The sequence below is a fragment of the Argiope bruennichi genome, chromosome 1 (genome assembly GCF_947563725.1).
Source record: "Argiope bruennichi chromosome 1, qqArgBrue1.1, whole genome shotgun sequence".
Taxonomy (NCBI): domain Eukaryota; kingdom Metazoa; phylum Arthropoda; class Arachnida; order Araneae; family Araneidae; genus Argiope; species Argiope bruennichi.
This window is the reverse complement of record NC_079151.1, coordinates 107,356,126-107,375,294: the sequence shown is the minus strand read 5'-3', so window position 1 is coordinate 107,375,294 and position 19,169 is coordinate 107,356,126. Positions and strand designations below refer to the sequence as shown.

The 19,169-nt window shown below is 26.1% G+C and overlaps 1 protein-coding gene across 2 annotated transcripts in view; it reads left to right on the top strand.

The window, feature by feature from the left end:
- The first annotated feature begins 1,428 nt into the window (after nt 1-1,428).
- The window catches only part of LOC129965657 (filamin-A-like), a 61,865-nt gene continuing 44,124 nt past the window's right edge, over nt 1,429-19,169 (top strand). The window contains exon 1 of one of the 2 annotated variants that reach the window (XM_056079748.1): nt 1,429-1,623. In XM_056079748.1, coding sequence (XP_055935723.1) covers nt 1,572-1,623 — 52 coding nt within the window. In that variant the 5' untranslated portion in view covers nt 1,429-1,571. Of the gene's footprint in view, nt 1,624-13,880; nt 14,111-19,169 lie in introns of those variants that run through there. The other variant, XM_056079757.1, reaches the window with a different exon arrangement.

Here is a 19,169-nt window from a genome sequence, read left to right as displayed (position 1 = left end):
TTGTTGTGTGCAGCCGACCACACCGTCACCATCAAACGAAACAGTAGTGACAAGTATAGAAGTGTAGTATAGGGTTTAGGCTGCTTGAATACAATGGTTTTTTACTTTATCGTATACAAAGTACTAAAAAGTATTGTGATCATCTAAAAATTTGAACTCGAGAAAATATGACTCAAACTCTGTGAAAAATATGACTCATAAATGCTTTGAGTTTAGTTGGTTTTTACACCAAATTTGCAGATTTCTATCAAATTTTAAGCAAAATCCGTTCAGAGAAAGAAAGCCTGTTCGGCTTTTCGAATATAAATTAATACAATAACTGCGAAACAAAGAGAGATAGCCAAATAAATTTTGATGCACAGATTTGACATATATCTTGTAGACGAATTTTGAGCCAAATCCAATGAGCGTATGAAGGTTTGCTAGTCTATACTTTCAAAATCATGTAAACGTCGTAATTAAAAACAAAATGATTAAATATACCAAATTTAATATGATTTTTATGACTGCAAGTGCAGTTTGTGTCAATTTTTTTTTCAATCGGTTCAGAGAAAACGCGCCTAAAACACAAACTCAGTTTTCGAATACTATTAACCACAAGCGAGGGATTAATTGCCAAAACACCCGTCAAGGATCATATGACAGATTCAGTAAAAATGCTAAATTCATGCTAAGTAGTAATATTTCGTAGCTATTGCACGCCGATACCATGCAAAGCGTTCTCGGAAATAACACGCTTATTAAAGTGTATGTGAGAAAATTTTGGGGAGACCATTCCCGCTGGTTTAAATTTTGCATTGCTTTTTTTCTACTATGCCTTTGCAATTTATAAGCAATTCCTCACATCGATCAAGAGCCGCTGCTTAAACTGTTAATCTTTCCTTAATATGTCCCTGATTTAAAATGAAAGTTCATATAATAGATTAGAATCTAAATAAATATATCATGAAATGAATAAATAAAGCAAGTGCTTTAATGAAATATTTGCTGCAGCAACTAGGTAGATAAACAAAATGGCGGGGGAAAACTGGCAACAGTGGGTTTTTTTATGATCCAGACGTATATTCACCTCGTTCTGTTTAGGAAACATAAATGTCAACAGCGAAGGTTTACCACCTTACTATAAGTTTAAATAAATTATTCCGCCTTTAAAACTCATTTCGCAAGGAAGCAGGAGACATCGGGTAGACATTATGCATTAATCTTTTTAATCATTCACATGTTTATATTAAAATTCTGTGGATGAATAAAAATGAGATAAAAGGTGCAAAAGAAACGAGCTGGAAGCACGTGAATCTGAAACCAGAAAGATCCTGCATCTATCTCCTAATGCAGTCAACGACAAGTGGAAAAAATGGAATGGGGAGGAATCAGCGAGAAAAGTGAAAAGTAAATTAAGTGTAATGACGTAAAAAGTCGAAGGTGGTGTTTCTTATTTGCGAAATGGCGTGTGACCACGGAAAAGCGACTGGGGCGTCATTCGCTCCTCGGTAAGGGACAGAGTTGACGCCTTTTTGTGAGGAAGTGCCGCAATCCATACTTCTTCGTGCTTTGGAATCTCTTGAGACAAAATGTCGCTTCATTGCAATACCGAAGAGCTGGCCGTCGATGAACTGGATTTCGGTAGGAGAAAGTTCTTCTGCAGTTTGCTTTCTGCTTTCTCTGCTCTGCTGCTTTTTTTAAACAAATAAACAGACCCAGTTATGCATTAACCTTAATTCATGACCTTCTGCCTCGTTTTTTGCAAACACATGACTCAATGGAATCATTTATCATGAAGCCTGCCACAAACCCAAACAAATCTGAGATCCATTTGATTAGTTTAGTAAATAGTTGATAAACATATAAATTATTAAAAGTAAGTGATTAAATAGGCACTTAAACGACATCGAATTAAACCTAAAAACCGTAAATGGGAAAATTACTTACGTAGGTAACTATGAATGAAAGTTATATTTGTACATTAGAAAAAAAGTATAAAATGAACATTCTTAAAAATATTAAAATACAAACAATATTAAGTAACGTACGTAAGTGAAAATCATACATATTTTAGAAAATAACAATTCTGTATAAGTTTTCCTTTAGTAACTGAAATTTATAAATAAAATTAAAAACTTCGCTTTTAATAATGTTTCAATGTTATTGTAAACAAGTATAGACGTCATCTTACATCGACTTTGTTTATTTTTCTAACATTTTTTTTTAATTTAAAGATTGGATCATTCCTTATAAATAACTTTTTAAATTATTATTTAGAGTCTAATTTTGAAAATGTTTTAGATAATTTTATACATATTCAAATTCTTTTCACACAAACAAATAATACTAAACTATTACCATTCGAAAACTTGATCAATTTTCTTACCTTCTGCAACTATTTCTCATTTATCTATAAAATATTTAACAACTTTTTTTATCTTAAATTTTTCTTCATTTCATGCTAAACTCTAATTATTATTTACACTCTTACTATTAAATTATAACGAATTTATATTTAACCTAGATATTTATTTATTTTCTTTTTTCAAATTATCATCGATGTCATAATCATTCTATTTCATAAACAATTAAAATACTTCCTCAAAATTTTCTGATGGGGCTCTTCTTTTTTTTTTAAAATGATTGGATATATAAAGCATTTTTGTAGAATCATTCTTTGTTCTGTGTCTGTAAACATTTTAAGATATTTTTAAATCTAAAATTCTAAATATTACAAAATACTGTTGGGTGTTACAAAATGGAGTTATCGTCATTTGCATGCATATTAGCAATTCATTATTATCATAACAATTAATAAATATTACTGCTAGAAGTCTACTGAAAGCATGATTTATTTATTTTGGTCAAGAATAGAAAAGAATATATTTAAAAACTTATTATTTAATTTGAAAATACAACTGTATATGAAAATAATAACAGAATCGTTTTCTAAGCTAAAAAGTTCTGTGCTTGAAGTACTTGCAATTTTTTAGACTTACTTTTTAGGAGTACATCACAAGAATACATCATTTATCATTCCTGTTTTTCATTACACCATTGCCTTAATAAATTTTTGAGAATATTTCGCCTTTATCGGAATATGGGCATTTTTTTTAAAGAACAACAATATACTCATATATTTTGCATGATTATCAGCTTGAATTATTACAAATAAAATAAATTTATCTTTTAAAAAGGCATGCTTATTGCTCTTATAAATTTAAAATTTTCTCGAAAAACATAAATCTTAAAAACATTTGGATACAGAGTTAACATATAAAATTATAACTATTTTGTATTTAAGGAAAAATAATTCTGAATTATGAAAGTTAAAAACTCATTTCTGCCATTATAAAGTTAATCAGAACCAATTAATTTCATTCATTAATTTTCTATTTTGACGCATAAACCTTACTTTTTCTTTTTAAAATTAAAATACACGTTTCTTCTATTTTTTTCTTTAAATGTTTATTTATTATAAATATATTTATTGAAAAAAAGTAGTTATTTATTTCTTTAGGCTTTGTCTAAGTATTATGTAAGAATGTTTAAGATTATTCTTTGTCTAAGAATATTATTATGAATTTAGTTCAAATGTACAGGCACTATAATAACAATTATTCATTAATAATATAATCAGGTATGATAGTATCCGAATCATTTCCTCAAAGTGCAGCAATGAATTAATAGGTGATCTTAGCCTTATTCTATTTAATTTTTACTGTCCTTATTTCTAAAAGAATAGAAATTGAATGATGTGGATGATGAAATATTGACATATGAAAACAATCCTCAAACCTAGCATCTAAAATTGCTGTAAGTTGAGTTACTGGATTTTGAACAGCTACTGAAGAATTCCTTGGCTCTATTTTGAGAAATGCTGGTTTTTCTAAAGACAATTTTAATTATTAGTGAAAGGGAGGTAGGGGGGAGCATAATGGAGGATTTTGAAAAGAGGCCACAGGAGCAAAATTTTTTCTCTACCTCCCCATGTTTACATTCATTGTCGTAATTTCATCAGCATCTTATCATTGTGATGTACATCAAATAAATTTTTTGCCCAGCATCTTTAAACAGAGACAAAAGCTACTAAGTGTAATGAGTGTTTCTTAGAGGTAAAATTATCCTTTGCAAAGTAGTTTTCAGTCATTACCCTAATTAAGCTAAAAATCCATAAGACGCTCTTCTCAATATTTGAAATAGTGAGCAATACCATGAAAATATCCAAACTGTGTCGAAGAATATTTCGTACTTCTTGATTGTGCAATTGTTGATATGCAGAAATTTGGTTGCATAGCAACTTCCACTCTTTTCTTTATTTTGTGAGAGCATTTCCAACTGACATCTCGTGAATAGTAGTCACCAGATCCTTATCGATAATTTGCCTTTGTGAAATATGCTTATGATGAATAATCAGTTTCTTTAATCTATGAGTCAAATGAAATACATCATTAAAATAAATGAATGAATGAATGAAATACATCACTAGGTATGGTTTAAATCGATATAGTAATACTAGAAATAGTTTATTTTAACCTGCATACACTTGGTTCAACCTATCTGCTAATTCTGGATATTGTACGCTAAAATCACTTTTAGATATTTGCTTTTTAAATTATCCTCATTTTTTGAATCTGACCTGCAATTCCAATTTTAAACGAGGAATAAATGTTTCACTGAAAAAAATCCATAAAAAGTGTGAAATTCATTCAGTATTTTATCAGTTCTGGAGCATAAACAAGTGTCTTACTATGGAACAGAAGGCAACCGATATATGTTTAAAAATATCTTAGAAAGAATTAAGGCTGAAATTACAAATTTATGTAGGTTGATGTAGTTTAATACAACATAAAATAATTCTTGTCATTCATCTGATTATAATAAACAAAATTTTATGTTTATAAGAAAACAATAAACTTTGTTTTGAAAATATAAAAGTCAAAGTCATTTTCTTTTATCATGTTATGTACCATAAGAATTAATATTATTTGGAAGAAAAATTGCACAAAAATGAAATTTGTTCGTTAAAAAAAAAACTTTATAATTTCATGGTAATGTAATTTTTTCGAATAATTCCCTCCAAAATTTCTGAGAAAAAAAGCAAAATATAGATTAATTTCTCATAGCCTGGAGTGGCTGCTGTCTGGGTGCAACTGTTTCATTTTCAAGCAATATGTTTTGCTTTTCTTGCCTCCATTTTTACAGTTAATTTATGCCTGGTTTTAGGCATTGCTAAATCAGTGTTAATGAAAATGAAGGTGAAAGATACGCATTAAAATTAAAGAGAAATTTAAAAAATTAGCGATAGAGAAGTTCAAAGTTAACATAAATGTTAATGTTTTCAATTTTTCAAATTAATAAAAATTGAAAGAAATATTTTGCAAAAATGAAGCTAATATCATTGAAATAATAAAATTTTCAATTTTAAAAAGGTTTCGAAATATTTCGTTGTAAGATTATTTCTTCCACAGTTACTATTGAAAAACAGCAAAATTTTGGTTAATTTCAAATTAATTGAACATTTCATTTATTTCTGCACTTAGAAAAGTAGACAGTATTTTTCTCTTGTCTTGAAGAATAAAATGGGCAAAAGTTTGGTTGAAATCAGTCCAGTCATTTAGGAGGAGATATAGAGCATACCCACAATGACTTTTATTTATATTAAGATTGTGCAACGAAATAATTTCAAATTTTAATTTTTGAATGAAATTCTGATTTATTTTTTTGAATGTAAAATATAAAATTGAGAACTCAAACCAATGGCTACTATAACCAAGCAAAATGTAAAAAGCAACGGATGTTATTTATAATATTTTAAAGGCTTCTATGTTCTTTAAAAGAAAATGTAAACCATTGCATATATACACTTATAGTATTAACATCAATGATAAAATTCAGATGCATTCAAAATCCTTCATCAAAAAAATGAACAAATTTTGAATTTCGAATATATCGACTTAAACGCTTATTAGATGTTAAAAAGAAGCGCACTTTGATTTAAAAAAATTTAATTCAGTCATTCGATGTTACTTCGATGTCACATTTCAGATTTTTTAAATAACTCGAAAACAATTTTAAATGATTTTTTTTTATGTAAAATTAGCGCATAAAGTAAATGTGACCAGAAGAGAACCTGTGTATGCCGTTGGTGAAAGTAAATGAGATAGAATTTAGAACAGTTACAAAAAATGCAATTGCTCTTGTAACTTGAGTCTGTATTTGGAAAGATATATTCAAAGGATAATCATGCACAATCAATAAATACTTTAAAAAATTATTAGCCAAATAAATTGAATTCCGTTTTTAATTTAATATCTAACTTGTTATAATTGCAGTATTACAATGGATTCTATTGAAAAACTAGATCGGCATATAATTTAAAAAATAAAACATTATAATAAATAAAAAGCAGACAAAATTCGTTTATCTACGATTAGTAGTAATCATTGAAAAATCATTCATTTAAATTTGAAAATACATTTTTAAAAATCTCTAATGTGGAATAAAAATTTAGAAAAACATCAGTTAAGATCTTTACTTTTTTCAATAACCGAAATATTTAATTATTTAAAATTTAAATTAAATTTTAATATTTTTCGCAATAGATTCTGGGAATATTAATGCATAAAAAATATTTTTAATCCATTTTGAAATTTTAAGAAATATTTTTTTTTATTTATATCAATTTTGTTGCTATATATTTTTTTCTGAACTTCGTACAGTTTTTAAAATATTATTTTGAATAAATTTAGCACTACTTTTTATTGTTTCAATGAAAATCAAACCTTTTATATCGTTTCATTAGATATTTAATCATGAGATTTTTTTTCCATTGTTGAAAGTTGAGGAAGAAAATTTTTGTTTATTTTCTGAATTGAATAAGGAAGAATGTTATAAGGAATAAGAAAATGGAGCAGTACTTCGAAAGCCAACTTACAATTAGAAGATAGATAACCCGAACAATTACGCCTTTAATGGTAGTGAACTGCAATGGAACTTAATTAGGAAAATTCATATGCACAATAAATAAATAAAGCAAGTAAAAGTTGTTAAAATAGCATGGTTTTAATGTTTATTACAATTTACTGCTTAAAAATACTTTCTTAAGAAAATATCAAGCTGCGCTTAAGAAGTTTATTTGAAATTGTGCACAAATAGTATTCCTTGTATACTAATTAATCTCTAAAGACGGGTAATATCCCATAAAAAACCCAACATCTTAAGAAGTTATAAAAATTAATTATTATTTATATTGAATATATATATTCAAATATTTAAAATAGCAGTAACTACCAGTATTAGCACATTATTGCATTGCAGTTTTTGTTGTTACTCTAGGATTTGGATTTTTCTAATGTGTGTAACCTTATTCATTGATTTGTATTTGATCTATTAACTGTTTAAAGAATTCGTTTAAGTCTTTTTGAAAACTCAAGCCTTTATCCTTATGTGGTATATGTAAATTAACTATATATAATAAATTTTGTTTTCTAGAATTTTCGCCTGACATTCTTTCTAAGATAACAAATATAAATCAGTCACATAAATTTCAATTTTCGATTGCGTTTTATGGAAGATAATCATATATCTCTTAAAGTACCCTACATTTTTGAAATTCATTTGTACTCGCGTATAAAATGGTAGCTTCGATTGATTTCCTTTTTTAAATTTCTATTCAAAAGAGCTATTAATGCAAATATCTTTACTACCATAAAATTAATTAAAAAAATTAGCTACCATACACCTCTTAAAGATATTTGAAATTTTCGAATTTGCTTTTATTTTTGTCAACTCTGAAAATAACAGGACATATACGTATCGATCCATGATATAAATGTAGTTCCATGATCCTTGATTTGCTCTAGACGCCTCACGAAATCTCGATCGTTTAGAGATTTTTGTGTAACTCCTTGAATCCCGATAGCAAATTCTTTTTTCGGTAACAGTTGTTATGTAAAGCAGTATGAACAAAAATATAGGAAATAGGTAAAATAATTTAAAAAATAATACTGATCTTAAATTTTTAGTTAAAAAAGATGACAAAATTTGTAATTCAGTAAAATTTTAAATGCGCAATAAATGTAAACAAGCAATAATAGTACGACTCCTGCGTTTTAACGGATGACTGTTTAATTAAAATTTTGAACATCTTTTCCTTATTAAAAAATAAGTGTACAAAATTATATTTTTTTAAAAATTACTTTTAAAATGTAAATAATAACAGTGAGCACAGATAATTATTATGATTTTGTTATTTTAATATTAAAATTTTAAAACGCAATAACAGTTCAAAATTATAAAAGCATTACATTGATTTGAAATAAATTCTGGAAAAAATGATATCTTACATATACTCTGTATAACTACAAATAAGTACCATATATAATCCTACATATTAGTCCAGTAAACGATGACAAATATTCATTTACCATTTAGATATTTGAACTATATTTCTCTCTATGGCGGTCATATTCCTCGATAATTGTTACTTTGATACAGTTAAATTCATTGGGCTCTTTGTAACTTAAAAAAGGAAGAGAAAAGGAACGAGAGAAATACACGATCTGTTGGTTTTATGTGCTATTTATAGATATTCTACACTACCATGGATGTATGAGTAGTGAAAAAGTAATACTTTATATGTGCAGATTTTGGAAAATAGGGTAAAGAAAAACTATATATTAAATTTTTAGATATCAGTTAGAAAAAAAAAACTTTTCATCAAATGCTTACATTAAATACTTAAATTACTTGCATATTAAAAAACATGTAAACATTACTTATTGTTTACACGTTTTACGATAAGTTTCATGTTAATTAACTCAAAATTACAATCCATTATAATTATTTAATATTTTTAAATTCATTTTAGGCGTGTGAAACCCTTTAATTACTTTAATTTTACTCAAATTAGACAAAGAACTTCAAGAGGCACGCTTTATTTGGTGAATATAAGCTATTATTCTGAAAAACATTTCATAATTGTTTGTTCATAAACTAATTAATTTTAAAAGGAAAACTGCATATCGTAATTTTCATATGAAGTCTCTTCAAAGAAGCTTTGAATCAAAATAATAGAAATAAAAATTCTTTACTGATATATTTATCTTTTATCTGACAACAATGAAAGCAATCATATAAGTATTTATATGTTTATGATAGAAAAATATTAATAATTAAACACAATTTTTATAAAATTTTAAGGGAAGTATAGTTATTCTTCAATATAATGCTAAAAATTAAAGAAACATATATCTATATATTAACTACTGCAGATTTGATTAATCAAAAATAATGATTTTAAAATAATTATTGAAATTCTGGCTCATTAAAATTATTATTATTATTTATCAATCATAAGTTTTTTAGAATTTTTACTTTTTTTATACATAAGTTTTTAACATCGTTGCTATTGCAAGTTCATTCAAAACCAAAAACAACACGACAATATTGTGAGAATTTTTTTTTCTATTGTCGACTATGATCCACACTTTTCTATTGTTCGTTTACAAAAATATAAAAGATATTCGATAAACAGAAAATTATAAAGTTTTTATTGTTCTAAACAAAACTACGGTTTTTATAAAAATTTAATTTAATAATATTCGTTCTACTAAGAGAGCAATAAGGAAGAGTTTTTTATTATGCAATTTTTCTATGAAAAATGCTTTAATACCTTTTCTTCCCTTTAATTAAAAACTTTTACTAATTCATTTTTCATTTGTAAATTGGTTGACTAAAATACTAATATTGTCAGTAGTTAGTGTACCAAAAATAAATAATAATAATAAGTAGATGAGAAAAAAAGATTCTTCTACTGGTACCAAAAATGAGACACTAATTCGTTCTACTCCTCGGAAAAAGACTGAATCTCGCCAAAAATATATACATTGTTGCTTATTTTTAAGCTGCTAAATATACTCAGTTCTGAAGTATATTGCCAAAAATTCTTTTATTCAATTGCGCTTTAGCATAAACAATTTCTCTTTTTTTCTGTTTGTCAAAACAAATGAGCTTCAGTTAAATAAATTTAAAAATATGTTCTTGAATTTATTTTAGAAGATAATTTATCATAAATGATTTATTGCCTACATAAGTTATTTCGCATGTGCTGAAAATGATACACCTCATTAATACAAATAAATTATGTATTTTCAGTCTCTTTTTTTCCTACAATTTTACTTTATTTTTCTTAATTAAATTTTTATTGATAATCTGCAACTAACATTTTGTTTTTTGTAGAGTAGGAGTAACGCGTTTACCTTCTTCAAAGTTTTTGGCCTATTGTTCGGTTTTATTTATTTATTCGTTTCCAGTTATCTAAATCTTTCATTCTCATCCCATAATATACAATAATAATGATTTGTGCTGGCTCGAAAATATTGCGATAAAACCAAATTAATAATACTCAAACACTATCAATTTCTTTAACTTAATAAAAGAAGATAATTATAAAATAACTATAGATCTAATTTTCGAAACAAAACTTTTAATATCAGATAACTAATTTCATAATTACCATGAAATAATATTTTAATTTATTGAATATCGGTTCTTACTTTGTATTATAACTTTTGAAAAAATTATTTATTAAAATATTTTTCTTACTTAAAAAAATAATTTTTGATTAATGTAATTCTAAACCTCCTAAACTTTTTACCATAAAGTATTATATATATACATATACTTTATTTAGAATTACATTAATCAAAAATTATTTTTTTAAGTAAGAAAAATATTTTAATTTAAAGGAAAGAAAATATAATTATTTAATATTAAATAATTATAATAAAATATATAATTATTTTCAAAAACAAATTATATTCCATAAAAAAAATTCCAATCAAAAAATTTAATTTTTATTTGTTAACGTAAGTGTCAGGATAAATGTGTTTTTTTTAATTCTAATGTAAAAGGCTTTAAATATTTAAACTTTCATTTTCTTTATGTAAGATAGAAAATTTCAGAAAATTATTTAAATTTTTCTGAGAAAAAGTTTCGATTTGGTTCAAAACATTAATAAAACAAATAGTATTGTATTAATAACTCGAACAATGATATCTATGTAAAAAGAAAATAAATCATTTCTTTAAAAGTAAAATATTTACTTTTTAAAAAAAATAACTTGTTATGGTAATTTATGAAATATACCATACTTATTATGAAAAGAAATTAATAAAAATTCTGGATTCCTATCTTTCGGAGAGCAATTTAAGTATTACTTTTCAGCCAATATTTTAACGCCTGCTGTTTTTTTCTTTGTCAACAGACACTGAAAGAAAGAGGGGTACTTTACTCACTTTGAGATGTCAAGTTATCTTTGATGTTCAGAGTAACAAAGATAAACAGCTTTTGAATCAGGAGCCAAGAACAATGTAGCATAACGGAACAATGCGGTGTAGCTAAAGCACAGATCTTTGAGTTGATCTACCTAATTTTCGGGGAGAACGGTTTCGTTCCTCCTTAACACTGTGTGAACTTACAAACGAGGCGTCAAACAATAGCCACTTGAAACAACATACTTGTCAATCAACTGTCGGCACCGTTCCAAGTTCTTGTTTCAGAGTCTCGTTGTCTTTAATTCATTGCTATTAAGCTTTTCACCACGTAAGAAAAGATATTTGGGTAAATAAGAGAGGAGAGATGGCAAGAGTTTTGAAAAGCAATTTCATACTGTTAAATATTTGTCCATTTTACATTAAAAGTATATTTATGCTGATTATAAATCTTCTGAAATCATATGGCTTACCGCCTCAAAGACAGATTGCGATGAAATTTACCCTGACACAATAAATGTTTTATACCATTGAGTTCAATAAAGGAAAAATATTTTATGTGTTGTTCCCCGTTTTGTAAAGGAATTTGGAAATTGGAATATAGCTTTCAGTCGTTGTACTCCACTAGGTGTTAAAAAACTGCTTGTTTTAAATATGTCACTGGGACTGTATCGCGATGATTAACTAAAGTTTCGGCTAGATACAATATAATTATCAAATTAATTGAAAATCATGTGATGAGAACTGACATTAGACTTCTTCAAAATGTGCCATCAATGTATATGTGTATATATATATATATATATATATATATATATATATATATATATATATATATATATATATATATATATATATATATATATATATATATATATATATATATATCCAGACCCTATTTTTACAAAAGATTTCGCTTTATAAGCAAACATTCAAAATGTTATTAAAAATATTATCTTATAATTTCAAAATATAAGATAATATATTTGAAATAATAAAACATTTTCTTGGTTCTTTATAGTACAACTTAATACTGCAGCTCTGATTATTTCAAATTTCTTTTTAAAAACCACATTTACCATATAATTTCATTAAATTAGTCTCAATATATTGTTTTGTTTCTCGAAATAACTTCATATCTCATCACCAATCGTATCTAGCATTTGAAATTCAATTTTCTAATCGTAGAAAATGACCCAAAATGCATGGGAAATATTTTAATATATTTTAATTCGTTAGGTACTTTAAAGATATGTAAGAATATAAAAAAGAAAACACCAGTTGGAGTTATACAAAAACTTCTCTAAGAAATATGAAAAATAATGATATATTTAAGTAGATGGGAAACTGTTAACTATAAAAATTTTAATAGACAAGCTTCGAAGAAAGTGATATATATGTAATGATATTTAAAGCGAAAGAAATTTAGTGATTATCTTTACGATGTTTATTTTGTCTATAAGGAAATCCATTTTCTCAAATAAAATTAGTTTTAACTCGTTCAGTTAAACTGCAAAATATTTTAAAATTCAAAAAATTAATAAGAAAATGAAATGAAAAAGTCCATTAATTGAAATGGTGTCGGTAATAAATTTGTTATCTTTATATCTTAAAACACTCTATCCTTTTATATATATTTTATCTGTCACTTTTAAAAGAGTATTAGATTTTTCTAGAAGCTGATGGTTTTAAAAGAATGTACAATCAAAAAAGGAAATAAAGCTCTGAAATGTTTTGAATTTTTAAGATAATCTCTTCAAAGAATATCATTTTGATTAAACTAATTTATAGAAAAAGTAAATTCTAGCTCTTATTTACTTCAAATTCTTTCAATAATAAAACTAACTATGCTTACAGCAAAAAAATAAAATAAAATGCAAAGCTAAACAAATTTGTGTTAGAAAATTCACACCGAAAAATTTAATATTAAAATTCAGTACTTAAAAGTAACTTATAGCTAATATCAAATTAAAGATAGCAAAATACCATACCATATTAAATATCTTTATACAAAAAGTTTCAAATTTTGTCCGTAATCTCTACAAAGATATTCGATATGTCTGTTATTAAATTCTTCAATAGAGACATGATTCATTAAGAACTTCTATTTTCATTCTTTTACCATTGCTCCTAAATACTTTTCTTTCTACTATCGTAATGTCACTAAACTGTAAAAATTCAAAGCTATTAATTATAACATGAATTCAAAGCAAAATAAATATTACAATAAGAATTTGTATTTTATTATTTTGTATTTTAAATACCTCAGAAAAAATGGTGTACGGAAATTTCTAATCTATACCAAATGGTTCCATTTTCAGTTTAAAATGAAAAGATGTATCTATGAAAAATCGTATATTCTGAATGATTTAAAATGCCAGGCAACTAAAAAAGAATTGCAAATCTGTAGACATTGAAGTCATCTAAAAATACTCCTTAAAAAAAGGTAATGAACCAAAAATTCCCCAGACAAGTTTGCGGTTGGCTTGTTAATGAGAAGACTCAGAGGATGCTCATCATCAAAGAGAAGGAGTTGAGGAAACCCCATCAGAGTCGGTAGGGTTATCCCCCTGTGCTTCATATTCGTGGCCTAATTCCCCTCCTTTTTGGGACGGAGGCACCGCTTTTCCCTGCCGACCTGTCGTCCAATAAGAGCCACCCTCACATCATGTGTTCATCCCCATCCCATCGCGCCTAGTATCAGTTGTCATAGGCACATTCCCTCGATTCTGTCTCTGTCTTGGACATTTGCCTGCAGACGACTTTCTGGGAGATCTCCCTCCCTCTAGCAGTGCCCAGGTCAGTGTTCTTCTGATTCCCTTCGATGGTCATCTAATCAACAATCTCGGACCGTAAGTATCACCCACATTAATTTTCCATTCTCACATGAATAAGTCTATCCACCCCTTCGATGATATGCCATTTCAGTTGTGATAACGAAAATCGACAGCATGCATTTGAAGTTCATTTCATTTTTTATTTTTCATAGCTAAAATATTTGAACATTATTCATTAAATAAATGAAATTATTCTTTTAAATTTTAGAGGATTTTTTATTATTCTTTTTTATTAAATTCTTTTTTTATTAAAATATGTATTTTTTAAAAAAGATGAAATATTATTAATAACAAAAATATCTAATCACTATAACTTTATATCTTTGACATTAATTTCTAAATTTCTTAAATGGTAGTCAATTTTTAAATTCTTTTACGATTAATTTTTTATATATTTCTCTCATTTTTTTAATAGAAATTATAATAAGTTGACAAACAACTGCGCATTATTTTAATGTTTTGTACTTTAAATTTAGTTATGCAGTTAAATTTTAGTTATTATGAATACAAAATTATTATGAATTATTTTCTTTATATATATTTCTAAATTTTGAAATATTCTTAATTAAAATTGTGATAATTTATGTAACAATTAAAATATACAATTAAAGGTCTGACAACAGAGCGTTTCAAACAGAAAAAAAAAAGATTTAAGACAGATTAATGTAAATGAATAATGCAATAAATTCTAAAGGAGAAATCTTGTATCTTTCTCTGTACATATAGATATTTATAAAGTTTTGACAAAAAATTCGAGTGCATATGTACTTAATCTTTTAAATATAGCATATGTGATAACATGCTGTAATTCTAAACACATTTTAATGTACTTAGTTAAAAATAGATTCAATAAAACGAAACTCTTATGCATATATGTTCAAGTTTTCCTTCAAATATTTAGTATCATTTAATATTTAAGTCATAATAATTCTAATACGACACGTTCCACTTCAAATGTTTGTAAATTTTATTCCATAAATCCTTGACCAAAAAACAGATTTTAAAACTCACTTATATTAGAGTTTTAAATAGTAGAAATATTTTATTTTAAATATTTTCTTCTTTTTAAGCTTGAAGTCGATTTTTTATAAATTTGTCACTAGATGGCACTTCTAGTGCGGAATCAAAATTTGATTTAATTATTGATTAAATATTAATTAATCCTTAAAAGTATTAAAACAGTGCAACACTTAAAACATAAATGTGCAAAATTTTGAAATTGAAGAACATCAAAGAAGGAAAAAAAAATCTATTATAAAATACCACCACGATTCTATCACATCAAAAAAACAATTCAAATTAAACAAAAGTGTTTAAAAATGTCTTGCTATGCATTTGCTTTAAAGATATTTTCTTTGAATATTAAAAATCATTTTTTTTCTCGAATTGCCTGAATATTTTTTAAGCAAATAATGGCCTTAAATTGTTTTTCCTATTTCCACAAACTTGCAATTGTCAATTTTGTCATATTTCATGCTGTTTGAAAATTTCGATTTATTTAAAATGACGTTATCGAAATTCTCATAAATTACATTCAAATTATAACATCACAAATATAACTCAGTTAGGGATAGTTACCTAGAGAAGTTACGAAACGTCCTGCTCAAAAATTTTAATTTGATCTTCGAATTTGAATTTTGTTGGCGGTTGAATATAATAGTTAATGTATCAAATAATAAAGTAAGAAGCAATAAATATCAAGTGTAATAATAATAAAATCAAAAGCAATAAACTATAAGTGTAATAATAAAAAAAAATCAGAAGCAATAAATAGTGATCTTTTGTATCTCTTGCGTCCAAAAGAGGTGTTTCATCTGTGCATTCTTTGCTCGCGCCTAGCTTTTTTATAACCTTTTCATCAATGAAATTGAACTTCAAAAAAATTTATTTTTTAACCACTTTTCTCTTTTGGCCGTATGCCATACGTGAACTGAATTATGTTTTTGAATTATTAACCAAAGTTAAGGCATGCATTGATCTTATAATTTTATGCAAAAGTTACGCGAAATCCATGAAAACTTTGAATTTGAAGACTTTTTAACTGAAGGAAAATTGCATCCAATACTCATTACAGAAAGTATCATAGTAAAAAAATGAAGAAATTAAATGCTTAAAAAAAATTCTGAATCACTTAGTGATAAATAATTGTCTTGCAGTTGTTATCTCAGAAAAATAATGATTATTTATCTTCAACTTTTTAATGTTTTTAGCAAGTTTTTATCATAAAGACAAAAATAAAAGGTCATTTTTTAAATCAAAATATTTATAAAATCACATGTTCTTCTTCAATTTTTTTTCTTTTATAATCATTTTATTATAATTCAGACTTTACTAACTGATTTAACACTTGTGATATTTTTTATTAATGAAATAAATAACTCAGTGCTGACATGAAATTTTAAATAGCAAAATCCAGAAAATAAAAATTTAATGTTATACAAATTCGCATTAAGGAGGGGGAAAGTAACCATAAAACTTCTTAATTTTCTAACTTAAAATAATTTACTTTCAGTATAATTCGTATATAATTCATCAATAAAATGGCAACAGCTGTTCTTTTTCTTAAATTATCGTTTCTTGGAAAATTTGATTATAATCTGAATAAGAAAAAAAATGTTTGTTAAATTTTTATCATAATGCTGGGTTTATTTTGTTTTAAGAATACGTTTCATAAATGAATAATATTTTTAAATGTTTTTTTTTTCTGATTTCCAGATTATATAACTTATAGAGATTTAAATAATCTAAGAAAAACTATATTTTTTACACAAAAAAAGTTTCGTTGAAAAATGTGTGAAAAGCACATACCACAGATGCTTCCAAGGAAGTGAATCAGAATGACGCAAATTTGTCATGCGTCATTGAAGTCTAGACTAGAATTCTGGATATTCATTACTTTGAAGAAAGGATGTTTGAAAATGCGCCTAAGTTTTACACGAGTTAGTCACCTATGCCATCTTAAAGACTTATAAAACAACAATAACTTTGAATTTTTCAGCTCATAAATAGTTATATTTATGAAGCGGCTTTGCCTGCTTAGTTCTGTTACCATGATGTGCTCTGTATGTTAAATATTCATGTAATTTGACCGAAATTCTCTGAACCCATAATGCAAAGAAAAATTAAAAGTTTCACCAGTTATATATAGTTTAAATAAAATTCCTTTTGTTAACTTTGGTTACGTGTATCATGTAAGAAATATGTTTCCATCTGTTCTTACATTGTGTCTCCGACAATGCAAACTTAATTTATTTATTCATATTGACAGATCTTTCAATTAATATTTTTTTTAAGTTAATAAAATACATTTTACTCTCCAAACCGATTAAGACGCTTGTGTATGCATAATAATCTATGCGAAATGTCCTACAATGAAAGAAGGATATACTTCTAAATTAAATAATCTCCCGGAAATTAATTTCAGAAATTCAAAAACCAAATGACTTGCAAATAATTATGCAGTAGAATTTTATGTAGTTATTTCATTTTCTAGTTCAATTTTTTTAATTAATATTCTGTATTAAATAATACAATCTATGCTAATGACAGTGAAGCTCGCGATTTTGCATTGGGATTAAGTGACAAGGAAAGATTGAAAACAAATTAACAATTAAATGAATTTCAAAACTTTATATGAACAGAAGAACGTCTGTTTCTAAGTATTTGTCGAATACTATTTGTGCACACATGGTGAATTGCCACTTGAATGAAACAAACGAAAGTTATCGTCTTTGTTGAAAGTATAGATAAAACATAATCCCACTTTTCAATATTTATTTAGGAACAAATCCAATAGTCATCGAGCATTATAACCACTCCACGTGTTACCCTTAAATCTTATCAACTTTTTTATATTTTAACTAGAAAACATAAAAGCTTCAGTAACTACTGAGGAAAAATAACTGCAGTCAAGATCTTACGTTTAAGTATATGTGTATAAATTCACTAAAAGAATATCATACTATTACAGCAATTAGTTTCGAACATGCGAGTGTGTGCGCGCGTGTTAACTGATGACTTTCTCTCTAAGAAACCAAAACGATTTAATGATACATTCGCCTTAATAGCTTAAATATCTATACATTGATCGCTATTTTTATAAATACTTTTTACAATGGAAACATTTCCATTTTCTTAAACACTTAAAAAAATCAACACCCTCATTACTTAACCTTTGCAGCAATGAAATTTAATATTCAAGAAATAATTGAAATAATCACTTGTCAATACTATAGAATTGAGAGAAGTGTTATAAACAACTGTTTTTGAATCTTGCTAAAGATGTTAGTTCGATTTTTCAAATAATTTATTATATATTTCCAAAGTTAAAAATGTATTTAAATTTATATTAATGATTATCTTCTTCATTTTCCCTATGAAAAATATCAGTTTTTAAATTCAGAGCAAATGACAACAATGAGCAAGTGACAAGTATAATTTCTGGTGTGGTAATTTATTGCTTGCTGTTGGCATAACTCTAAGAGGCAAACTTGCAGTCAAAGTATAGAACTCGAATTTCTTCAAACTGAAAATTTTCTTGTATAGTAGACGCATTTGTTACAACTAAATTGTATTATTTTGCATAGTTTGATTATACATGATACAAGAATTTTTTAAAGTCTTTTATCAAAAAATATCAAAGAGGACGAAGGACAGATTTGATTAGAATTTTTATGGAAATAATAAAAAATATATGGTACTTACAACTAAGTCTTTCTTCGCCATTTGAAATATCTTCTTTACAACCAATTTTTCGATTTCAACGTAAGTTCTTATCGGAAGCATCTGCTTTCTTTGCTGATTCATTATGAATGTTATTTATTCTGGATCTAACGAATACTCTCTTCCTTTAATTGTTTAAAATAAAATCTTCCACTAATAAGTTTATTCTTTTACACAGGATTAGATGTAAATATCATATTTGTAGAAAAAGATCACAGAAAAAAATAAGACAATTTTTCTAAAATTTAAGTTTTGTAAAACTCAGATAAATCCTCACAAACATTAATAATCTATAGTGCATTTTCGATAAGATATATTTTCATCTAACCCTGATTTATTATTATTGTGTATT